A 26,186-nucleotide genomic window follows, 5' to 3' on the forward strand; every position below is an offset into this window, starting at 1 on the left:
ATCCCACAGTATGGCAGTCATGTTACTGATGCAGGAGGAAGAAATATGTTTTATTGTTCATATGATTACTCACTTCTCTGTGGTTTGAGATGCAGAGCATCAACACAATTGTCACTGAACAAGGTTAATGTAACACTTCTTGACTGGGCTCTCAGCTTGAGTATTGGTTGTTCTGCCTACTGAATAACTGGGGGGAGAATTACTTAAAGAGAAAATAAATAAACACTAGGGAAATGCCAGTGATGCTTGAATTGTGATGGGTAGATGTGAAGGCACAAAATTTTACATAGAAGAAGTTACTTTAGAGTTACTTTTGGCTTGAAGCTGCCACTGCTCTAAACAGAAGATGGATGGCACTAAATGAAAATGGCAGTGTGAGATGGGAGGGTTGGAGACATATACTGTCTATTTGCTCAGCAACACTGCAGGAAGCAGCTGAATATGCTGATTTGGAAGGTCATGTAAGCAGTTGCAAAATGTTAATGACTAGGAGGAAGCATATTCCAGACTGAAAGGTTAGGGGTGTGCAAAGCAGAGGGAAAAGGCTTCTGGAATAGTTTTATTAGCCTCCAGCTGAAATCTGAGTTTGCTTTGGTTTGTTTCCTAAACGGGCAGGAAGAAGGGAGAAGGTAATATAAGAGAACATGGAGAAAATAGCTACTTTCTGTAGCAAAAGAGTTTACACATTTTTTTCATGCCTGTATAGAGACTGGGACAAAACTGTAATTACTGCACAGGTAAACAAGTAGGGAATAGACATTTCCCACATTGCCCCTGCCTATAATGAAGAGGAAACTGTGATTTAACTTTCGTTAATCCATATCATCCCTTGCATCTTGATGGATTCCCCAGCCTTCTCTGAGCACATCTATGGTGCCCTGAACACAAGCAAGGAGGTTGCTAGCCAGCACCTATCCAGCTGTTGGAGGTGAATGAACCAGAGCAACTACAGCAGTGCTGGCATTTTTTGAACTTTACTCACCTGTAATGCTGAAAACCAACCTGAGTTAGAGGACAGAAAGAAGATTCAGTCCACTTTACAGGAAGGATTTTATACTTGTATTGCCTGTGCTTATTGATTAGGATGAGCACCTAAGGAAATGTTCAATGAAAGTACCATATTCTAACCACTGAAGCAAAGGTTTGCACTGGAAATGTCAAACTGAGAAGAAAACGCACAAAAAATACTCAAAATGTTGACTTTTAAATACAGTTGTTGGCATTCAGATGCAAATCAGAACATTATTAATATTTAAAATCTGACCTATGCAATGTGGTAGACTGAAGCATGGGATTGTTGTTCTTTCTTTTGTTTTGTTTTTGGTGGGGTTTTTTGTTTGTTTTCTCCTCTTACTGTATTTAAATTTAAATATTTAAATTTAAATATTTAAAATCTCCCTTTTCTGTATAGATTTTCCTTGTGGCTGCTAATGGTTAAGACTGAAATGACAAGTCTGTATTCTAAATATAGAATCTCATTCTGGGCAGCATCCTTTCACTCTAGCCCATGTTCAGGCCACTTTTTTATCAAGTAGTAATTTAAGACTAGGTGAATCATCGATAGCTTGCTCTTTTGGCAACTTTTTGTGGCCAGGCTGTTTCCTCTTTTGCAAGATTTCTAACACACCATCCACCACCTTTTAGGTTAAATGCTATTTTTTCTAGGCTTTTTCACCTTATCTTTCGACTTTGTGCCTTGAAAAGATTGAAGATTACTTATGCAGGATGACTGCACAGTGAGAAATATCTTGATAAATTCTGTTGCAGCAGTAATGGCTAATTCAGCTTTGGGGATTCTACCTTGTTTCTCAGTGGCATAAATATCCTCATGAGGAAATGGAATTTTTTTTTTTTTTTTTAAATGAGACTCTTTTTTTTCCTTCTGCAGGATTGCTTGTGAAATAAGGGCTTAAATATACTTCAAGCAGATTTTTTCTTTTCCAGTGGTTTGCATTAAGCTCTCACCACTGATACCACCTGAGGACTAATCTCTTAGAAGTAAAAAAATCTGTTTTCCAGTAGAGATTAAAGTGATGATGGAGAAATGGGCCCCCATGTTTGCAATTCCCCATTATTTTTCTTTCTTTTAGGTCTAAGTGCACATCCTATTACACACCTGCTGTTGCTTGCATTGCAATAACACACAAGCCAATGAAATAATTTGAGATCTGTACAATCCCACCCTATGTCATCAGTTTGCAAGGAAAATTCTCCTGTTGCCTGACCTTTTTAACTTATAACTTAAATTTGGATGTAGACTGAAGGACAAATTAGTGAGATCATGCTGCTGTTGAGAAGCAGCAAAGACATGAACAATATATACCTCTTAAAAGTAATTAAAAAAAAAGGATGTTTAAAACAGTTGACAAGTTAGTTTTGACTTGAAATAAACATAGTAGCTGCCTAGAGGACATCAGATCCTGTGACTAAATGAAAGAAACATATCTATATAAATATGGATATTTATTTTGAATAGAAGTGTCAGCTTATTAATATGCTCAATCATAGTTTGTGCCAAAGCAACCTGTCATCAGATGGAAAACTGCTTGTACCAAACAGCAGACAGAACCTGGCAAATGGCTGCTGTTTTCAGAAGCAGAGTTTGCTCAGTGTAGGCATTTTCCAACAACAAAATGTAATCACTACAGTATTATAACACCTCCATCATGACACTGTCTATTATGGACTCTAGCTCAGCTGCAACTTCTGAAAAATGAAACAAAATTAAAAAGAAAAACGAAACCAGAAAACAAACAGTGCAAACGAGAAGCTGCAGCCTCTCTACTTCAGTGGACATGTATTACAATGTGAGTTGTGAATAATGCAGCTATCAAGACCCAGCTACCTTATGCTCCAGGCTGGAGTCTTTAAACATCAGTGAAAAAGGCTTGATATGCTCTCTTCTCAATTTATCGCCACTCCGTAAGTCGATGGTGTGCTCTATTCGCTTGTTAATTTCCTCAGGCCCAGACTGGACATGCAAAGCTTGTGCAAGATGGTTTGGAAGCAGATTTATTGAATTTCTTGTTAGGGCAGCCAGAGTCTAGGGGAAAGCACATGCAAACAGAATAAACCTGCTGGTCCCCTTTGGTTAAAAATGCAATGTTTTAGATCATGTTGCATTGCAACCCATTACAGCATTCCATGCAATCCATTCAATGAAATTTATAGAATTGTAAAATACTAAGTCTGTTCCACTAAACACATACAGTACACTAAAGGGAGTACTTTAATGCACTCTTATATACAGAATAAGAGGTTTGCTGCTGTACTGAACTCTAGCACTATGTTATCTTTTGCAGATTCTGCTAATTAATTGTTAGAGCATGCATGAGGAGAGCACACACCAAAATCACAGCACTCAGCGGTGTGTTTTAACAACTTAAAACAGAAGATAAAGAAAATAGAAATCACAAAACAGAAATTTTTCTTGATCTCAAAGCAACTGGATGTGTGTAGTTAAGGAACAGACCGATTAGGCAGGAGTGAAGAAGGTGACATTTCTGATTACTTCAGCATGGTTTTTCAACGAATTTGTCCTTCTTCACTACTGGTATATTTCAGTCTAGATTACAGTTAGGCTATATGATTTAATTTAACTGTAATTATATTATTTCAAATGCATTATTCCTTTGATATTTCATTGACTAATGCAAAGAACAAAAAGAAAATACTTTTGCATGGCTTTGCAAAAGAAAGCTAGTGGCAATAGTATGAAGGGTGCTTCACTTTCACAAAGGAGGTTGGGTTTGCATTCATAAAGAGAGTAACTCAGTCCAGTTTCATGGTATCATTTCATGACACAAACCACAGTGAAGCAACACTTTCCCACCTGAATGGGAAAGTAAACTCTATTACCTGTGATATTCCCAAGGCTTAAAAAATGTTAATGAATGGACATGATATAAACCTTCATACATCACAGAATAAGACATTTCAGAATTATAATGGACAAGAAGTACACTTCTGCTTGAGAAAAGTTATCCCATAGGTCTTTGCTGGAAAAACCTGCTATAAGTCCTTCTAGGCATTATTGGAAACAGGACTTTCAGAGGAATTATTGCTGGGTTTCTCTGGAAATGACACAGGAAGATTTCCCATGTTCATATTCAAAGGATAGTCAGGAATTACATTCCAATGAATGTTGGATAGCACATTAAAAAACAGGAGTCGTCTCCCATACCTACAGTCAAACTTCAATTTACAATTTACTTTGCTGTCCTAAAGCAATTCCAAGGACTCTTTGGTCACAGATAGCACCTCGTTTTTTCACATTCCATCATCTGATAATCAAGTTAAGACCCCAATAAATAGGCTGGAAAGGGTATCAGGACTGAAGTCTTCTGTGTATTGATGTGAAAAGCAACCTTCCTCTTTGTTTTAGTAGAGAAAGGACATTGGTAGGAAAAGTTTGGCAAACCCATCTACTCAAATCTCCCTGTTTTCACTTCAGAAAACTAGTAACATCAAGATTTAGAGGAAGAAAAAATAAAATCAAGGAAACTTTTCTCATATGGAGGTTCCTCATACTGAAATTTTAGATATGTCTGAATCTATATCTTAGTCTTGGACTTAGGGTGGAAACTCCAAGGTTAGAGCCAAATAACAGGTAAACAATCCGTTCAGTCCACTGGATAAATACTTTATTAACACACACTAAGGTACTACTTTAAGTTTATCTCTTTTGAACAAAAGTTATTATCAGTTTGCGGTGGCAGAAATCTTACAAGATGATCTGAAGCCACTGTGAAAAGAGAAGATCATGTCAAATGCTATTGTGGGCACTAATTCCTTAGAATTTGTTCATATTGTTATTCTTCCTCTGGAAGTGAGCATGGAGAAGGTCCCTAATGTTCTGTCTGGGCATTGTGTTTGATTTTCATCATGCTAGTAAGTGACTCAGTTTTGCTTAAAATGATATTTTAAAATATCTTCTTGCTGAATGTATGAAGTTGTTTATGATTCATGGTAGATGACCATGACATAATACCACCACCATGGCAATGGTGCCAGTAGTATTGATGCAAAAATGGACTTGGAAGTTGCGTTAATTTTCAGACAATAACGAGGAAAATAATAATTTAGTTTAGTGGTCATGTCTCCTTCACACCTATACACATATTTAACAGATTTCCTCTAATTAGTAATAATAATAATGAAAAATATCATGCAAATTATTGTAATATCATGCAAATTATCGTACTAAGAATATGCTGTAACCACATTTTGTCTCTGTATCCCCCCCCCCTTTACTCTGCATCTTTTAGGACTGCGTTATGCTGACATAAAGAAATATTGTTTTTTCCCTATTATCTTGCCTACACTTTTGTGAACAGCTGTATGGAAGATGCAGTCATGAACTATAAGATACAATGGGCTTTTGAACTTTCCTGATGCTGTCAGGAACCCTTCATCATACAGGAACACATGTAAGCTTCTGCAAGGAAAAAAGCTCAGCCAAACTTGCATATGAGACTGAAAGACAGGATGAATTCAAACAAACAAATAATAAAACTCAAACTTTAGAGATATTTTACAGAGATTCAGAGAAGCTGGCTGGGATTAGATTTTGATTCTTTCCTGTAAAATTTTCATGTAACCAGTCCAAACATTTTGGCCTCAAGCAGAAGGGAAAGTTTTAATCAGTGTCATTTAGAAAACTCTAAGAAGGCTTCGAATTATTTTTTATACTGCAAGCACCAGGTCTTGGAGTAAACCAGGGAAATACAAGCTCATATGTTTAAAGAGACAGGATACAGGCAGTATTTGGTTCAAGAGGAAGACACCTAAATTAAGCTGGTGCTTGGTGTCTAAATTTAGTTACAATATAGACTGGATACTTTCAGTTGGCCAGTCATATGAAGCTATGTTCAATTGAGATGCCTTAGCATATCCTGAAGAGTCTAGAGCTAGGAGATATGGCACAAAACTCAGAGGAACCCCATGTGCTGCTGGTTGGTAGTGGGAACCAGCTGGAGTGTGCTAGGATATCTCAAGCTTCCATAGATGGTTGAGTTATGCTGAATCAAGCTTTTACTCAGCATTTTTCAGCATAGATGTTTATCACTATTTGAGACATCAAAGTCTCTTACCTCACTTCTAATTGAGAATCCAGATGATTATAGATCTTTTATAGGCCCCTTCTCATATGGATGTCTCAGGCACCAGAAATTGTACTAGACCCTAAAGTTTAGAGCTGAGCTGTGTGGGAGATTGGCATCTAGGACAGTCAGTAGATAACACAGATGCAGATGTCTTGCTTTTGAACTGAACTCTGCCCTCTTTATACTTGTCTGCCCTCTTGGTAGCCTTTAAGTATAATTTTTGTCATAACTGTGAAGAGTCGTTACAACCACCACTAAAATACGCTTATACAAGACACAGAATTTTAGTACATATCATTACTGGCTCATCAGGTGTCTCCAGCACCACACACAGCAAGCGTATTATGCTTATGTAAGGTCTAGCGAAGAAATTCAACTTCATCAGCTATTGATTCATTTTAGAGGAGGCCTTCACTCTTTTAACATAAAATAACTTCTGACATTGGTTGATTTAGGAGAGAAGCCCAGACACTTGTTTTAAGAGAGAACTCCATCCACATAAAGAGTGGCTATTCTGTTCCTTACTCATATCAACACATCTTCAATTAGCTGACTTAGAATGGCCACAGAAAATGAATTTGAGGTAAACAATATGGATTCTGATGAGTCAGAGTTGGCCAAGAGAACTCACCAGAGACTTTGCCCTTTCGTATTTTTCCTAACCAAGCTACAGCTCTAAGTAAGACACCTCATCACAGTTGCTCAAATTTTGGGTAAAGAAATCATTTAAATGCTGTAGGCAAACATTCAAACATACTGAGTGATTTATTATTGGGTTGATGTAACGGTTTCTCAACATCTGCTACTACCAGTGACCTTTATGTATTAAATGTTTATTCTGTTCAAGACTGGCATATCTCTAGAAAAAGCTACTATATTCTAGTATATATCAATTTATCACCTGAATTTTGAGCTGAAATATATTGTTGAGAAACACTAATGGCTATTGTCTTAACTTTAAAATTGAAAATTACATACGAATTGAATGACTCATGGCATAGCAGACTTTTAAAATCTTGTCTCCACCAAAAAGCTTACTGTAAAGCTGTGTAATATCAAATTAGACTTATTTCCAGCATAGAAACAAGTCCTAAAAAAAAAAAACAAACAAAAAAAAAAAACAGCGAAAAACTCTTCTAAAAAGGGTTTATATATTGCCCTAATGCAAAAATTTGCTTTTAAATAACTGCTTGGTTATGTCTCTTTCAATGATTTTCATGGGCCTTTTACTAAGTTATGGGGTGGGAGTTCAATATGCAAACAAAGACACTAGTCTTTTATTTCATTGCTCATCTTTGTTAGTATCAAAGTTAGGTTTAGCTGAAAAAAAAGATCTGTGAAATGATATCCTATTCCACACAGATTATTTGAATTCTAGAATTTAGAATGTCTTAAAGAGAAAGAAGAAGAAACAGATAGAGATCAGAGGATAATTGCAGCAGCATGCACCCATACCTTTATTCTCAGTGAAATGAGAGTATAGAGAGAGAGGTGAACAAAATGCAGAATATGCTAGAAGGCAAAAGGTAGTGTACATGCAGAGGCACAGATGTACAGGGCATACATGAAACAGGTGGTTTATATAACAGCAAACTATGCCATGCTCCAGTTCAGTTTGAGGAGACAGAAACACTGACGTGTGCTGATTTGATTGTGAAGGTTTATCACTTTGGAGAATATTTGCAAGAATTGTAAGAGGGTTGACAAAGTAAGAGCTCCACACAACCACACCTGAAGTTCAACAGACAGTGAAGACAAGTAGGACTAAGATTGTGCAGCAAAAGAAAGGACATATCATGTCATTACAGATCCCTCAGAAAAATGGAAGAAAACTCCAGCATTTCATAAAGACTCTTCAATCTTTCAAATGCAGTGAAAAGAGTGGTGTCTGAGGGCATTTTAACCCACACATGCTGGCCAAAATGTTTCAGTTAGTTCAGAAACATTAGCTTTACTTTTAATTTACTTGTTTATGGACTGGTTCAATTAAAACTAAGATGAGCAGTATTTAATTTCAGTTGGGGGGAAAAAAAAATCAGAAATCTCTAGTCCACTGACATTTCCACAGTTTAGCTATGTGATTTATTTCTGCCCTGAAACAATTTGTTTAATCCTCTGCTGTTACAGTAGGTTAGAGATGATTTTTTCTCCTCTGAGACTTCTGTTATTGGAATGCACTCAAGAGTGTGTGCATGGTTGATGACATGAAAAGGAAGTTTGACTTACGTTCTGTTTTCCCACTATGTTATCAAATGGAAGTTCAGGGCTCCAGGATCCTTCAGTAAATGTTGCTCCACTGTTTCTCCTGTCGGAGGAGCTGACAGCCTCTTTCACAATATCTTCAGGCAAAGTCAATAGACTCTCCTCAGGTTGTTTAATTAAATAAGTCTCAATGTTATGTTTCCTCAAGAATTCATTACGTTCTTTACCATGCCCTTCTTCAACTTTATAATCCCCATTCAGGCAGTCCAGAGTGGCTTTGGAGATGTGAATTCTCCTATATAAGTGAATAAGAAAGAGCAAACACTAATTGGTCTGTAGAACATGTAAGATAAAGCTTATAAACTCCACCTCAGTTTTCACATGATGAATAAATAGAAGGTTTTTCTATTGTATACGATTTTTATAAAGCAAATTAAATTCAACATACATGAGCTTCATTTGAAGACAAATACTCTCAAGATATGTTCACACCAATAAGATCTCATGAATGCAGAAAGCACTGTCACAGGAAAAGCTTAGATATTCACATCTGAAACCTTTGCTCACAGTGACAGATTAATGGGAGACCTTCCTGAATAAAATACAATTCAGAATGAATGAAAATTGTCACTTCAGGTAAATGTGATAAGAAAATATATGGTATGCATTAAGGCAATTTATGTGAAGCTGTTTCCTTAGGTTTCTTGCAGTAGCTTAGACAATGGAAATCAGTGGTGTGATTGCATCTGAAGTGAGGTGGTAACTCCTGCTAAGACTAAGTGCTGAGTTCAGAAAGCTTTTGCAAAAGTGAAGCTGAGTTTAGGAGATAACATACAAAAAGGTCAACTTTTGCAAAAGCACAATAGGGCTTTGGATGTTTTCCAACCAAACTTGGAGGTGTTTGATACTTAGATTTTCTTATCCATAATTATAACTATTTGAGAAGGACAGGAAGCAGTTCAGCTTAAAAAAAAAAGGAAAAGTTGAGCTTTCTGTTTTCTGTTTTTAAGAAATTTTCAAGTCTGTACAGGTTAGGTAAATTACAGACACCTCCAAAACACATCCCCATGGTTAGCTGTGCTGTACTTCATAATGCAGCACAACACTTGCACTAAGAGCAGACGTTCATTAGACACTATCTAACTCAAGAAAATAAATGTTACTTCATTAAAATTGGTTTATTTTTCAAATTGCAGACAGATTCTAAAATTCAGAGTCAGCTAGAGCTCTTAATCAGATCTTGATGAAACATGCTGAGAGAGTTTCCTCAGGCACCACAGACTGGTTTATCTCCACTGAAGGAAATGATCCTAGCCTGCTGGTTGGGAACTTTCTTAAAGGATGCCACTACAAAGTGAAATTGCAAAAATATTGAGGTAGTAAAAGGCCATAAGTACATGTATGATGTGCATTGATGGAAAATAAGGTGCTGGTTGTCTTTAAGCAGTGTGAAATACCCAAGTGTATAACGATGTGGCAAAAAATTGGTTTATGTGGAGTATTAAATATCAATATAAAATTAAAACTAAGAAAAAATGTATCTATCTCATCCATTTTTTAACCTGTGTCAGCTTAGGTCAACACATTTTTTTTTAACTTTCACTATCTGAAATTATGCCATTATGATGTCTTCAGAGATTAATATTCTTCTGCAGTCAAATGCCAGTAAAACTGACAATAGGAAACAGGAAAAATGTTTCTCAAATAGAAGGAACTTTTGGCCTGAATTTTAAAATCAGAGCATATGACCTCTCAGAAAGACAATGTATTTCCTAGCTCTGAGAAGCTCAAACAAGTTAGACTGACTTAAATAAAGGAAAAAAAAAAAAAAGGAAAAGAAAGTGATCTATTAATTGCCAGAGTGACTACCTTTGTGCTGAGTTTCAACTAATATAATTTGGGAAGATTGCATTATAAAGCCTTGAAATATGGGTTTTATAATGGAAATTATCACACTTTTAACTAGACAATGGAGCTCGATATTGATGCAGTACTCTGAAAAGGGGCAAACATTAATAAATATTTGGTTGACTGAAAATATTTTCTCATTTCACTTTTTGTACACCTGGCTTAAAAAAAATATTAAAATGTCTAGTAGACAAATGTCTTTCTAAGATCCCACCAATACGGGAAATTGGTAATTTGAGTACTGAAGTAAAAACTTGTAACCAGTTCTACTGCTGAGAATGCATCAGACTCAAAGCTTTAGATAACACCTGTCACTGATACATCCTGGAAAATGAATCATTATCTCAGTTTTATGCCAACTCAATACCATAAATTAGTACCAAGAAAGATTATTAGAAGTGATCCTGGCAGAAGGCTGTCTCTGAAATAACACTGTAGGATCTTACATGATTTCATCTCACATGCTGTGGACACAATTTGTGACTCTCAGAAACCCAGAAATGACTACTTTTCCCCAGTGCTCCCAAGTGCCTCCTTCCTTGACAGCTGGGCTGGCCATTTGTGCTCCTTCGATCAGGGGCAATCTGTTCCTGCACCACTCATGTTTATGAGCTCTCAGAGTGATATGCAGCCAGTAAAGGGAAGATCTAAGCCCCTTCTCTCCTGCCCCTAGACTGGGTGGAGAGAGATTCCCCATCCCAGACAAGTGAGTTACCTCCTTTCACTGTGTGCTATGAAAAGGGCTGTGGTTCATCTTCGCTCCTGTTTCACACGGTGGGAGCAGCACCCAAGAGCAACTTTTACGATGAAACAGAGGAATATGGTGCAGCTCTGTGAACAGTTTTGGTATTCAAAGCAAGGGGCTTTGAATGCTGGTGGTAGGGAGAAGTAAGGAGAGGCTGAAGTGAACTGCTCTGCTAAATCTCCTCCATGCTCTAGGAAAGCCTGATGTAAATCACTGTTTTAAGAGACTTGGTCAACTGCTGTCACAAACAGGCTTTGTTCTGTTGGCAAACTGATATACAGGAGTGGAAATCACTCTGCTCCAGTAGACTGCAACCTAGCCAGGCATTTTGTCAACAGCAAGGTTGTGTACCCACTGAGTTATTCATTAATAGCTGTAATACTTGCACAAATTAACAGCAATAAACTATACTTTTTACAGGTATGGATAGTGAAACTTAGATGATTGATTTGCTCATGTTAACAAAACTGCATGTGACCTTTCTTAGTCATCTGGGGCTATCATATGGGATAAGCAGCAGGGAAAGAATTTTATTCTGCCATTTTATACACTGGTAACATATGCAGAGTATAGAAGATGTTCTCAGAGAAGCAATGTTTCATTTTCTCATGATTTTAAGAATATATATCAGGATAAAACTCTACTACAGGGAATGGTGGAAGGGGCAAATAAATTTGCAAATAAAATATAAAGCAAACATTTTCTAACCTCCTGAGAACATGACAGCCCTCACAGATCCTGAGGTGTGTGCAGGGAGTGCAGCACGACTCAAATTTGATGAATAAAAATCTTTCTCCCTCAAGACAACAGAATTACTTAGACTTTTTGTGCATTCAGATGTCCATGACTATTGCTCCTATATTACAGGGCCAAAAATGGAACTGTCATAGGGAATTTTTGCTAGATCCTTCATCAGTGGAAGGTGAAACCAAAAGTGAAAAGAGCATTCCTTCAACTACTACTGTTGCTTCAGATTTAGAACTTGTGACTTCCAAACTACTGTGAGATGTAGGCCATGTCAGACAGAAATATCATTTTATCTTCCCGATGAATCAGCCATCTCAGACAAATTAAAACTGTGCAGCTTGATGGAATACCGTATTTTTTCACATATAAACAGGCTGACATAAATGTTTCAAAACATCTAATAAAGCATCAAATTATTTAAAATACTTAGTAGAGAGCCTGCTGCCCAGGATGCCTTGTTATTAGCATAATGACCAATGAACAAGTAATTTTTCTCACACTTTGTACATTATGAAATAAAGTAAATCACAGCCTTGTGCCTCACAGCAGTGTTTAAATGTAAAGGATGAGAGAGTGAGGCCTGGAAAAACTCAAGAATGTTCAACACCTATTTGGGAAATTTGGGCTACCTCTCAGTATTATATGGGCTGAATATAACCACTGATGTGTTTGAGGGAATCATAGCTAGCAAAGAGAAAGAACTACTGTTGTCTTTCCCAATGCCTCTGCAAATTGATAGTTTCTACCTTTTCTTTTTTTTGACTATAGCCTCACAAATCCTGATCAACCATGAAATAGGTAAAAAAAAAAAGATAAAGGTCATAGTTGATGAAATCATGTAAGACAGTTAAACTGTTGGCAAGCTTAGCAGTGCACTGTGCTGGCAATGTTTTCTGACTGTGGGAAATACATGTTGTCTTACCCAGGAATTCCACCTGACTCAAGTTTGTTTGCAATATCCACGTCCCAGGACCAGACATCAAACTGCCACTTTCGCAGGCCCAGCACTCCGCACAGAACTGATCCCGAATGTATCCCTATTCTCATGTCAATATCATGCTTTGTTCTTGACCTAACATATCTGTTAAACAAGACAAGAGAAAAGGAAAAAAAAAGACCAGACTCATTAAAGTATATGCCATGGGGTTTTATATCTTAAAAGGGTATGATGTAAGACACAATGTCAATTTGTTATAAAGAACGACTCAGTCTGTAAAATGAAGAGATAACTTTCTAGGTAGCAAAGTACAGGTAGTGATAAAACTACTCTGAAAGACACATTATCATTAAGTGCTTAATTGCATGCATGGCTCAGTGGCACACATTATTATTCCTATCAGACAGAAAGAGAAAGACAGGAAGAGAAAAAGATGTCCGAGTGAGGCATCTGAACTCAGTGAGTCCTTTATCTTGGAACTGTAAAAAGGCATTAAAAAAACATTACAAAAACTATTATCATCAATCCTACATATACATTTACTCTCTAATGTATTTTTGGGAATAATTTTCAATATTTGAAAAGCAGTAGTTGATTCACCAAAATTTTCCAAAGTTACTCTTTGTCCAAAGGTGAATTATTTTCAGTAGATTTGGCAGAGCATCAGTGATGTAATTCTAAAATCATTCTCCTCCATTCTGTGTGATAGCAAAGACCATTTCACTGCCCAAAGGTAAGCACGTACAGGCATACCTGTTAACAGTCTCAGAAAAGGAACTTTGTCCCAGAACTTTTTTTTCAGTTAACATGCCTAATTTTTACTGTGTTAAAATTGCATCTTCCATTTCTGATATGAGACAACATACATAATTAACAGCCACAGGCACCTTAGTAATGTCTTAGACCTAGGACTGCCTCTTCCAAATCAGTATTAACGTACTCCAGTACATCACTGTGGGAAGGTCACAATTAAAATAAAGGAGCTGTATCCATTGGGATGACAAAGAGAGCATTTTTCCTGGTCTGCCTGTGTGACGATTATTTGCACCAGAAATGCCATTAGAGCTAGTGTTCATTAATATTTGAATAGCATACTGCAGAGAAGAAAAGCACAGTGCTACTGTTGGTCTACCAGCAAGGCTGCTGTTTCTCTGTGAAGAGTCTCAGTTCTCTGGTCACTGAAGTCAACAGTAGCACAGCAAGATCACAAAGAGAGCAGGCAAAGAACAAACAGCTGTGTTTCATAACTCTGAAAATAACTCGCCTTGCCTCAGATGCCTCAGTCATGACCTTTGCAAACCCTCTCTAGAAGAGAAAAATAAATTGGGTTCTGCATTCAGTACTTGGTCTTTCATTATTACAACAGGGAATCAGTTCATCTTTGGGAGGTGGGGGGAAGGATAAGTTTTGAACAGAAGAGAAACTAGTTGTATAAAAATGTGAGGAAATAAGTAATTAATCTTTTTTCCCCTTTCCTTGATATTCCAAACCCTTCAAGAAAAGCATGTATTTGATATGTGTCAGTGCAGTTGTTTGCCAGCTACAGAAGATGTGTTCATCATATCAGGAAGTTAATGTAATTTGTATATCTAACAGGAAAAGATTAAAAAAAAAATATTTTTTTTTAAGTTTTAAGAATGGATTTATTAACACTCTGACACTCTGCTTTTATATTTTTTTGCAAGCAAGAGGGCTTGAAATATTAAAATTGAGATATCAAAATTAATCAAAAATCAAATGGGACATGGAAACAGATCCTCTACATGGAAGTAGTTTCTAAATACTGTGAGAATAGCTAAAAGAAGTGAAAGCACTGTAATTTGTAATCTGTTTTGAAGAATTTTTATAGGTTTGCCACAAGAATATCTAAATTAATACTCATAACTGACAGAGGAATAATCACACAACTCCTCACATGATCATTTCCCCCATCTGCCTTTTTATTTTCTTCAGACTAAGATAATTATTTCTCATTTTATGTCTGATTTCGTCATCTTAAAATAAAAAGCTAATTGAATTCAAAGAAATAATTGAGGGAAAAAAAAAAAGTCCTTCTCATTGAAAAGTACACACAATAAATAAGAGGACCTTAAGTTTAATAAAATTACCCAATATCATATAATTATGTAATCTCTCCACATAGAGATGCACACTCTGTTAGACCAATTTAGGTTTTAAGCACTATAGTGTTTAATAGCTAATAAATACTAGTGGTTACCATTGGGCAATACAAACACTTGGCAATCATCAGTGGCATGGTAACAAGAGGAGAGCAGCCCTGTGGAAGGGGATCTGGAGGTGCTGGTTGGCAGCTCAGTGTGGGTCAGCAATGTGACAGCCAAGAGGGCAAGCTGCATCCGGGGGTGCATCAAACACAGGATAACCAGCAAGGCAAAATAAGTGCTTATCCCACTGTATTCAGTGCTGCTGCAGCTTCTCTTTGAGCACCATGTGCAGTTCTGGGCCCCACAATGTAAGAAGGATGTGAAAATTCTGGAATGCTTCCAGAGGTGGATAACAAAGGGCTGGAAGGAATGCCCTATGAGGAGTGGCTAAGGACCTTGGGTTTGCCTAGTCTGGAGAAAAGGAATGTGACAGGCCAACCTCTTGCTCTCTACAGATTCCTCAGAAGGATAATTGGGGAGGGAGGTGCTGAACTCTTCTCCCTGGTATCCAGTGATACGACCTGTGGGAATGGTCCAAAACTGTGCCAGAGGAGGTTTAGATTAGATATTAAGCAGCATTTTTTACCAAGAGGGTGGTCAAACACTGAAACTGGCTTTCTAGAGAGGTCGTCCATGCTGCAAGCTTGTCGGCATTTAAGAGGCATTTGGACAATGCCCTTAGTAACAGGCTTTAAGTTGGCATTGAAATGGTTCAGGACATTGGAATAGATGACCATTGTAGGTCCCTTCCAACGGAAATAATCCTATTCTTCTCTTCCTCTTCTCTTCTCTTCTCTTCTCTTCTCTTCTCTTCTCTTCTCTTCTCTTCTCTTCTCTTCTCTTCTCTTCTCTTCTCTTCTCTTCTCTTCTCTTCTCTTCTCTTCTCTTCTCTTCTCTTCTCTTCTCTTCTCTTCTCTTCTCTTCTCTTCTCTTCTCTTCTCTTCTCTTCTCTTCTCTTCTCTTTTCTCTTCTCTTCTCTTTCTCTTGGCTAGGCTAGGCTAGGCTATGCTATTCTATGCTAGGCTATTCTATTAAAATATTATAAATTATAGTACCTACAGAGGTACACAAATCTCAATGGAGATAACTGGTTACAAATGATGGTGCAGCTGAGCAATGAATCCTTCTGTTTCCATGGTGTTCACTAAGGATTGCTGTAATTTAACTTTTACATTGTCACAAAAATGTGGTTATGGCCTGACAAATCTTTGGCATCCTCACTCAGCCACATAGGACTTCTGCATTTGTTCAAGACTTCACATAGCTGTGCTGTCACATTGTGTCCTCATGATACTACAGACTCTAAACAAGGTCCTATCCCCCTTTGCCTTATCTGTTGTCTTTCACAGCCCCCAAGCAACTTCTTCCTCTGTGCTTCTCAGGTGATATTTGATCTCAGCTCTTCATCTGCAGTCAGTAAGGATTTGGCTGCCTGCCTGCACCCTTTGACTGTTCTGTTTTTGTCTGCTGCAGCAGTGGTGCACCTGCAGAGCCCTATCGTAACATGCTCCTCTTAGCTGCCTTTCACAACAGTGTTTTCTTATGTTGATAAGTAGGAAACTAATTTCATGAGAGGACCTGACTGAACTGAGCCACAGGCAGTATCAGATGTATTTAAACAGGCTCTGTCCAGAACATGAATCAAAGCACAACAGTGATCTAGTCTTGCTCCTATTGCTTTACTATTTACAACACAAAACTGAGAGCAGAGCTGTTGAAAATGTTTGTGGAGACACTAGTTTTCACTAAACATTTGTTGTAAGGTTATAAATTGAATAAAGAATAAGTGGTTGCAGTTTAAAAGTGAGGTGATTGATAGTGTGTAGAAAGCCATGGAATTACTCTTTTCTTTAAAATTTCTAGAAAGCCATGGAATTGTTCTTTTCTTTAAAATTTCTAGTGATGTAGACTGAACCAGATTTCTGAATTATGTAAAGAGAACTCATGGTCAAATGGTCAAATTCAGCTCCCTGACAGTCAGATACAACATACTTTATGAAGTCTTGTTTCTCTGCTACTATAGGAAAAAATAAATTAAAAACTTTGAAACAATGAACCTTGAATTGTCTTCATCAATAGGGTAGCTCTCATTTATTCAGAAAAAAAAAATTGTAGCATGTACTACATATGAAAAACTGAAGTGTTCATTTTGCATAAGCTCAGGTGTTTCAGATCTTTTAATTCTTGTGTCTCTTAAAATTGACTATCAGTGAAATTTCTAATTTAAAAAAAAAAAAATATTTGCCTCAACTGCTTTGCAGGCTCTCGGCAAATACTTTCCCAAATCGCACGCATGAAGCTGCATTACTTATGATCTATAAAGCAGGCCTGTTTACCACATAAGTTGCCTGATAGCTTATCTGGCAGATGTGACTGATGCTACTCACATCATTCATCTCATTTCAGTCAAGTCACTGATAAAAATTTCATTGATTTTAATTGAATCTTGGCATTTCCTTCTGAACAGTATTCTTTGATGGGTATTTAATTTTCATGCTGTTAATCCACTTCTGTGTAGAAGGTGAGACAAAAGCCAGAAATCTGCTTTTCAACCTTTTCTGTAGCTGCCAAAAATCTGAATACCCAGAATCCACACCTTGCAGGTTCAGACAGTGACACACTGGCTACATCTGTGCTTACCAGTTTAAGTGTGAAAGATTCCATCTACACTTTGAAATACTTAAAAGAGTCCCAAAATGTGTTTTTTTTCCCCTGGCCAACTAGCTCTCTCACAATCTGTTCCCAGGTTCAGCAGTTTACATTCAATGAAGACCATTTCCAGTCCATAATTTGAATGCAACTGCCCGGTTTTAGAAACAAAGAGTTGAGAAGAATGGAGTTGGCCACTCTGTGTCACATTTTCTGGGTGACAGCTAATACTTCCTGGGGCTGTTTAATTTACTCATCAAGACATAGGCATTATCATCCTCATGCAGATGTAACAGGAAAGTGTATTTGTTCTGGTTGAAATAAACAAGGGCCTTGGCTGAACCTGCTTTGAGCAGAAGGTTGGAGTAGTGACCTCCTGATGTCCTCTCCAAACTCAACTGTTCTGTACTCCTACAGTTCACTTACATAGAGAATTATTGGGCTGGACTCAACAAATTTGTGGAATTTTCCTAAACAAACCTAAATGATATTTGATGTTGGCAGGAGAGGCTAGCCAGTGAACTGAGGTAAGTGGCTCTTTCCTGCACAACTCTCAGAACTATGTCCTGCTTGCAGAGGAGATACCCATTATTTTTAAAAGCTAGGTAATGGGATGCATTAAATTACTGAACAGTTTGAAAAATACAGCTCAGTAATATTACTCACAGGATATAAGACTTTGTGGATGGACTTTAGACAGCATTGAAATGACAATTTAAGGTAAATATTATCCCAAGAAACCAGTTTAAAGTAGCTCCAGGGTAAGTTTGTCTTGGAACTAGATCTGGATTCCTATGTCAGCAGGAACTGTTATCTAGAGACCTTTCATATCATGAGACTTATCATCCACACAACTGACTTGCTCTGAGTTCAGCTGGATACCATAGCAACATGGACACAGTAAAACCACTGTTGTATTCTCATCTCTTATATGTATCTGCTCTGCAAGGTCTGTCAGGTCTTAAATTCATAGTCTGTATTTGACTATCAGCAGAGATACCCATATCCCCATCTTGAATTTTGATCACACATCCCATCCATAAACTCATCTGTCTGGCTCTCCAGCACAGCTTTGGAATTTCACTAACACACAACAAAAATTCGGATGACTGCTCTCTTTTAATCTTGCCTTCCACATATAGACATAAATACAGAGATGGCTGTTTTTTCTTATAGGTAGCAGGAGATTTAGCTTCTCTGAGTGTTATTTCTGACACCCATTTAGTTTGGGTGCTAACTGTTAAAATTAAACATTATCAACTGCTGATTAAACATTCCACTAGTATCTCCTTTCTATGAGCTGTCATACAGATGGGCATTCATACAAAAAATGAATTTATGCTGTATATGAAAGATATGAGAATCAGCTAAATAAATTAATCCCTCATGAAGAACTTATACTTTTAATATGCATTTCCAACTGCAGCTGAAAAGAGTTCACAGGAGGCTGGGTTTTGCAACTGGACTTAGGATTCTTGCTCATGCACAAAATGGGATGGGGCAGAGCTTCCTCCTTGCTTTAGAGTAAAAATCAGATTTAATGAAACCTTCCCATGGATGAAGTTGTAATTCAATTGTACTCAATGGATAAGTGAGCAAAGTACAAGACTGATTAGAATAATGTCAATAGCTTTTCTTTTATAAGATTTATAACAAGACACAGTGATGTAAAAAATCATTCAGAGAAAATAATGAACTTGGATTGTTTTGCTGAGTTCTGAACAGTTGTCAGCAAAGACAGGAGTGGAGCAGCAAGACTCAAGTCTAGATCCTTACTATACAAGCTTTAGATCAAGTTTTTAGAGTCTCAATTAGCAAAAAATTAACACTCCCATATGTTATGCTGTATGGGTACAAGCTGTATGAAAACACTCAGAAATTCCTTGTAAGTCAATCTATCCATGTAGAATCATTGCAGATGTTGTGCAATCAATGGATTTGACATTCTTTGTTTCCTGCTGACCATGCAGTCATCAAGAAGGCTAAAAGGAAAATTGAATAATGGTACCCTGAAGTGGCAGATTTTTGTGCATCTCCTCACCAGAAGCTACCTGTTTTCAATGGAAAGAATATGAATCTTAGAGGACTTTCAGGAGAAAATCTGGTCTGCCTAATTTAAAACTTCTACATTAATTGCATAAAGAACTTAAACTGATACAAGAATCAGGAGTTACAAAAGTATTTGCATTGGTCTCCACTATTAAAGTGCCTAAGTCCTAGGATTTAGGTGGGATGTTGTAGCATAAATCCTGGGGTTTGTTTTAATGTCTAATTTTTCCACTAGGCTAAATGCTTGAGCTAAAAATATAGCAAAGAATTCACAGCTAAAATATAACTGCAAGAGGGAGAAGAAACAACTCTTCATGTAGGGTTTATGAGTAGTGAAATTCTTGGAAATTTCTGATTTGAAAGAAGGCTTTGAGTTTGTCAATACAACTTCAGTGTAACTGTGAAGTCATCTTCCTATTCTTTTGGACATATGAAAAATACATTTTTTTAAAAATCTTCAGATGAGTATAAAAAAATTATAGTCATCAGAATCTCATTTCTAGCACGTTTGAGATCTGATCAGTTTCTGCAGTGACCAATATAGTAGGAACTCTGGTTTCTAGAGAAGGATGGGGATTTTTGCACTTTAACTGTGAGAGGTACCTACTAATTTAAGTTCTACCAGACTGTAGATAGCCTCAAGTTCTCTAAGAAATGTGGACTAAAGTATTCGTAATATCCCATGAACTATACAAGCATACATCGAGATAAATAACATAAGGTTTCTATACTCTGAATGGAAAGGCCTGGGAGAAAAATCATGTTCATTGAATGGCCAGAAATTCAGATATGGGGATTATCAAATAAATTTGAGGCAATATGGACTGAATTAACTTGGAATGACCCAAGTGCTAATGGACTTCAGTTTCCCAGTTCCTTGCTGAATGTATCTGTCATTTAAGATACTAAAAATACAGTACCATTTCTACTGGATTACTGCCTTTGAGATGGAGTTCATAAAAGGGCATCAATGTCTTAGAGACTTCCACATACATGAAGATTCAGAGAAATTTACTATCTTAGAAGAAAAATTACTTACAATGAATTTGCTGCAGATGACATTACCAAGCAAATACAAAGGATTTGATATGTGTCTCCAAGAATTTTTAACAATGCTGGTAGATCTTTTAATATCTGTGTTCTCTAATCCTTCATATTTCATTTTCACTGTGGGGATACTTTGTGCAACATTTAGTCTGATATAATTGAACACAACCTTCTTAGAGATCATTGTTTCATAATCATTATTCAGTTACATTTTCCATTAATTTATTTTTATCAGATTCTTTCTCTATTAAGATCTCAGTAATGTAGCTGTAGTATGCATTAAGTATCTGATGTACTTAATGAGATACACCCAGATTAAGATGCAAAGCAGTCTGGAAGAAAAGCAGACAAAGAGATTGGACAGCAAAGCACCCATGGAAAGAGTGCCCAGGTTAGACAACACTGTTTTAGGGAAGACAGCTACAGAAGAAGGTTTTGGCTAAGGGAAATTCAGTAACTTTGATGCAGAGGATAAATAGAAAGCAAAAAACTTCTCCTTGAGCATTAGATGTTGGCCACTGTCATGGACTAGGTCTATACATGAACTGCTGAAACACTGTTATTATTAATCCTCATTGCATGAAAATATAATAAACTATCTGCAACACAACTATATTTACATGATGGGAACATAACCCTCGATTAAATCACTTCTAGCACTTTTGGAAGCACCAAACTTTATTTAACAAGTAAAATTTGTTAATCTGGCAAATTTTAGTTCTTATGAGTTTGTGTGTGAGCTGCTTCCCACTAAAGTACCACCACAGCAATCTATTTAGTGTTTATACCATTGGCTAATTTTCTTAAAGGGATTACAAGAAGTAATTTAGTCTCCTTCTCCTCTTAAAAATGAAAATGGTACCAAGCTGGAACTGTTAAGAAATGTGAAACCTATCACTTTCCATGCACACAGGGCTATTGTGTTACATAATGTGAAGCAGTACAGGTTAATAAAGCACATTTTGTTTGTGTTCCCAGGCATCACATGGATCGCAAAACTCCAGTCCTTTTTGCAGGTCTCTGAACCACCATAGGAATTACTTGTCTATGGCATGCACAGAAAAAACGTTCACAACACTGTCAGAAACAATGAAACAAGAAGCAGCAAGGGGAAAAAGGCATTACCTAATAGTTTTGATCATGCTGAGCCCCATTTCAACACAGCAGTGGGCATGGTCCTGCCGGGGTTCTGGAAGCCCTGACACACAGTAGTAGCAGTCCCCCAGGATCTTTATTCTGAGACAATGATGCTCCTATAAGTAAATGTATTAAAGAGAAAGAAAAGCACATTACTCTGTGATTAGATCATTATTTTAGAGATCCTTCTCTAGTGAGCAGAAATACCTGAACTTGCAGTTCCCAGGCAAGCAAAACAAGTGAATTTAAGATTATCTGTACACTTGCCCAATGTTTTCTACTGGCTTGGCACTCACAAATACAATCAGTGCACAGGAAGAGAGACCATAATTTGAGGACGGAGTCACAAGTGTCTAGGGACTGAATATGCTGCAAGCTGAGTAAGGGAAGGGAAGTTTTTTTTTGTGATGGAGAATCACTGTAATAATAAGTGCAGTCTTAGTACTCAATCAGTAAAGGCTTCAATGACAGAACATTAAAATGCAGAGCAGTCATTACTGGGCAGTAGAATAATGATTTATAAAGCTGGGTCATTAGATGACAGCAAAATTTGTCCTGTGGTATTTTATTTCTCTTCTTTTGGCATCCTGGAGTGGAGGCTGCATTAATCAAGGGACTGGGGATACACTAAATCCACTGGGGAATAAACAACTTTATGTAGGCTATAGGAGCAAACGTGAACATTGACTGTGCCCCAGGAGATGAGTACTGGCCAAACAAACAGCATTTTTGGTCATTATTTCAGATTTTGCATAGGAAGAATGAAGCTTTATAGTCAGTCTCAGACAAGTTTTCAGAAATCTTAGTGCAGCACACTTGTATTCACCTACCCACTTGTACCCAAAGACTTTGCAGAAGTCAGCTGAAGCTTAAAGCATGCCAGCCAGGGTAAAATCTGCTCTGAGAAGAGGGCCAAAGTAAGCTGGCTCATCCCAAAATCTCCTTAAACCATCAGCAGGAGTTGCCTGTGTCTGAGACTTTGGCTATGTCTCCAGGTAATACCATTTCTGGCTCTCAGAGTGAAATGCCCAGCTGCCCAAATTTCACAAGGAAATTCAGGACTGAAGTCAGAATTCTGAAATGTCAAAGTTTGTATGTAACTCTCCTCTTTCCTTGTCCTCTTCAACTCCTCTTTAGACCCACACAAGTGAACACTGAGTATTTTTCACATGGTTGCAACCGAAGTTGTGCCTCCTAAAATACACAACTTGGGGTTTTCAAATTTTCTCAATAGGCAAAATTAGAAATTTGATTTCACAGCACACTTCACCTTTTTTTTCCCCTATAGAGTAAAGCTGTGAAACATCGAGCAACAAGTAGTATAAATCAGCGCATGTCAAACTGTTAGTGAGCTTCCTTAAGCTTCTCTCTGTGTTCCCTGGCTAGACAAAACACAGAGATATAGATTTTATAAAGCAGAAATTCTAAAGCTTTTTGGCTTTTCTAATAGTGTCATTGAATTGATTCATATTCGAATGACATCTGCTTTTCCATCTGCAAAGTAGCAGGAGCATTTATAACATCATATTGTTTTGATGGAGGTAAAGCAAAAGGCAGCACTTCAACTCCATTTAGACCCATTTCAAACACATTACAATGATAAGCTCACAGTAAAGTAGATAAATAGGGAAAAACCTGCCAATTCCAGGAAAGAAAGACATATCTCAAGTAGTATCATACTTTAGTATTATAAATACATTTTTATATAAACATTTATCATGCAGTCTTGCATCTACAGTATCTGTCTATCCAGTGATGGGAAAATCCCCTATTAAGTGAGTATATAATTCAGCATAGTTAAACAGTCTGAAACATAAAACTGCCTCACCTGTTTGGTTCTTAATGACCATTTAAGTTGGCTGAAGTGCTGGTTTCATTAAAGACAGATGAGAAGTCTGTCATCTGCCTGCATGTCTCCTCATTTGCTGAAAATCAGAACAAGGCTGGCCACTTTAAAAGGATGTGGCTTTTATATAAATAAGAGAATAATCTTAACGGGCAAGAAGATGTACTAATGAAGGTTCAATGTACGGAAATGTGAGTGTATGTGTCGTGATTCATTACCTCTACTGTCATTAGCAAAGCTTGGGAAATCATCTAGTGAGTGAGGTATCCAAATGAGGATGACTATATATAGGTGACCATGTGTCAGCTGTCAGTAAAGGCTGCAATTACAAAGGAGGTGCAGGCAATTTCCTGAGTCAGTTTCACTCAGTAAGAAGCATGGTTATTGTGGTTTAGAAATGAGAGCTGATGAGACTGGAAAGAGATAAGTTGTCTTACAGGCCAGCCATTTTATTCTCATAGGAAACCCATGGATTTTAATCTTTCAGGGGAAGATTTCTATTTGAGTATCGGTGCTTCATAATAAGGATGGATCCAAACTCAAACCTAAGGCTGCTTTTGTGTTCATCTCTGTTTCTGTGTCTAAACTAAAATGCTGTGGCTTGATTTTATCTTTAGGTCTCAGTGATGCTGGACTACATCTCAGCTGCTGCTGAGACACAGCTTACAGATGTCTGATCCTTTATTTAGAGTTTCAATCTTCCCTCTTTGTCATATCTAAATCTGAATCTATACGCAGTGTAGATACAGTTAGAAATATGATGACTTAAATTACAGTATCAGCTGACATCTAGCACTGCAGAGAAGGAAGAGGATAAACAAATGTCAAAAATAACAGTTCTATTCCTCAAAGCAGGACCTTTTTTTAGGCTTAACAATTTTACTGAATTTCAAGTTACTTCCCTTCTTTCCTCAAAATTTCTGCCTAAGAAAAATATTAATTATGCTTCTGTTTGGGCTATTCAATAGTTGAATATATAGAGAAATATTTTCTTTCAGTTCTGTTTTATGACAATACATTTTTCTTTGTTTTTAACTATAGAGTTATTAACTTTCAACAACTGTAAATATTTTACAAATATCATGGAGAGATTAGAAAGGTGTATGTAACATAATATTACATTTCTTTCTTTTAAGAAATATTGAACTGAGGTCTATTTTGTATTTGAAGTGTGGAAATGATACAAGTATTATGGAATCTGTTGTTATCAATGATATGCATCAGCATGTGCCAGAATACTTGACAGAATCAACTGAAGATTAAAAAAGTATCTCAAATTTCTCATTGCTTCTGCATTGCACCGGAAAATGGAAAGCAGAATAAAAGGGACAAAAATGAAGTTATATACTTTCTTGAGCTGTGAAATAGTGTCTTCTTTGGTATTATGTGATTTATATAAGATGATAGAGCAGATCAAACAATCCTTTATATGGGATTATAATATACTATTTTTATTTAGAAATAAATAAGGATTTATAAGGATCTTCCTTAATACCTAAAGAAACTGCCTTAAGCTTTCTGCAGCTGTCCTCTTCACTTTGATGAAAATTCTTAGCAAAACCCAAGAGTGTAACTGCTTGATTTAAAGAGTTATGATAACTCTAGCTAAACTGATTAAGACTTGAAATCTAGATGCTAATGTATAATTCTCATTAGTGAAACACCTTTCTAGGGAGGTCTTAAACAAAAGACCACTTTCTAAAAGGCCTGTTGAGGATTTACAGGCATATATGAAACGGTTGCTAACAGCATCTGCAGAAGGAATAAGACTAGCAAAATGATCAATTTCTATACAGACATGATGGTCTAACAGTACTGCAAGACTATACAATGCTAAAATACTATGTTTCAGTACTATAGTGTCATCACTGTATGGTCAGAAATGTGGTCTTTGGACAGAACTAGGAACAAGAGAATGGGAGGAATAGTGAAGATCTGCCTCCACCATACTAGTGAAGGTTAGTCCAGGAACACTGCTTTCATTGCATATACCTTTGCCTTCAATGAGATTCTGAAAAATTGGAAGCAGTCCAGACAACTAGTCCCCAGAATTATTTGTAGGAATACATCCTACAGAAAGAAAACAAACAAACAAAACTCTTGCAATGACCCTGGTCTGTTTGTTTTACCGAAAACAAATCTGAAATGGGGCTAGATTGAAGCACACAAATGTAGTCCTACAGGAAACAAGTGGCTACAGCATGGTTACTTTGTCTAGGAAAAATAGGTTGCAACAAGAATTAATGTATGCAGTTCCAAGTCAGAAAAAATCAAATGAGAAATAACCCTTATTGAAACAGGGAGAGTGTTATGGAAATGCAACAGACGCCCAAAATACACAAGAACTTCTCTATCTCTTGGGACATTCAAATGAAGACGAAGAATTTTTCCAAAGATACACCTTTTCCAAATGTGAAAGCTTTGTACAACATCTGTTTGGTAGGTTGACAGGTCCACATAAATCACAAGTCCTTAAAATTTGGGTCACGGACCAGTCAGTGCCCAATTCCAAAATTTTCTAAAGAGAAAAGTCAAGTTTGATATAAGATTTATGTCCTATAATTCAGGCAACTGCTTCTCCATCACACTGCAGACCACTGAGTGAGGAGTCTTGGTTTTCTACAACAAAGGGAGAATTCGTCTCCTTGGC

The 26,186-nt window shown here is 37.0% G+C and overlaps 1 protein-coding gene across 1 annotated transcript in view; it reads right to left on the minus strand.

Annotated features, from left to right (window-relative positions):
* Window positions 1–26,186, minus strand: part of ADCY8 (adenylate cyclase 8) — a 104,037-nt gene that overhangs the window by 35,414 nt on the left and 42,437 nt on the right. The window contains 4 exon segments of the mRNA XM_054385243.1: window positions 2,846–3,043; window positions 8,331–8,601; window positions 12,629–12,787; window positions 21,679–21,806. Coding sequence (XP_054241218.1) covers window positions 2,846–3,043; window positions 8,331–8,601; window positions 12,629–12,787; window positions 21,679–21,806 — 756 coding nt within the window.

This window comes from Indicator indicator, chromosome 12 (assembly GCF_027791375.1).
Source record: "Indicator indicator isolate 239-I01 chromosome 12, UM_Iind_1.1, whole genome shotgun sequence".
Classification (NCBI taxonomy): Eukaryota; Metazoa; Chordata; class Aves; order Piciformes; family Indicatoridae; genus Indicator; species Indicator indicator.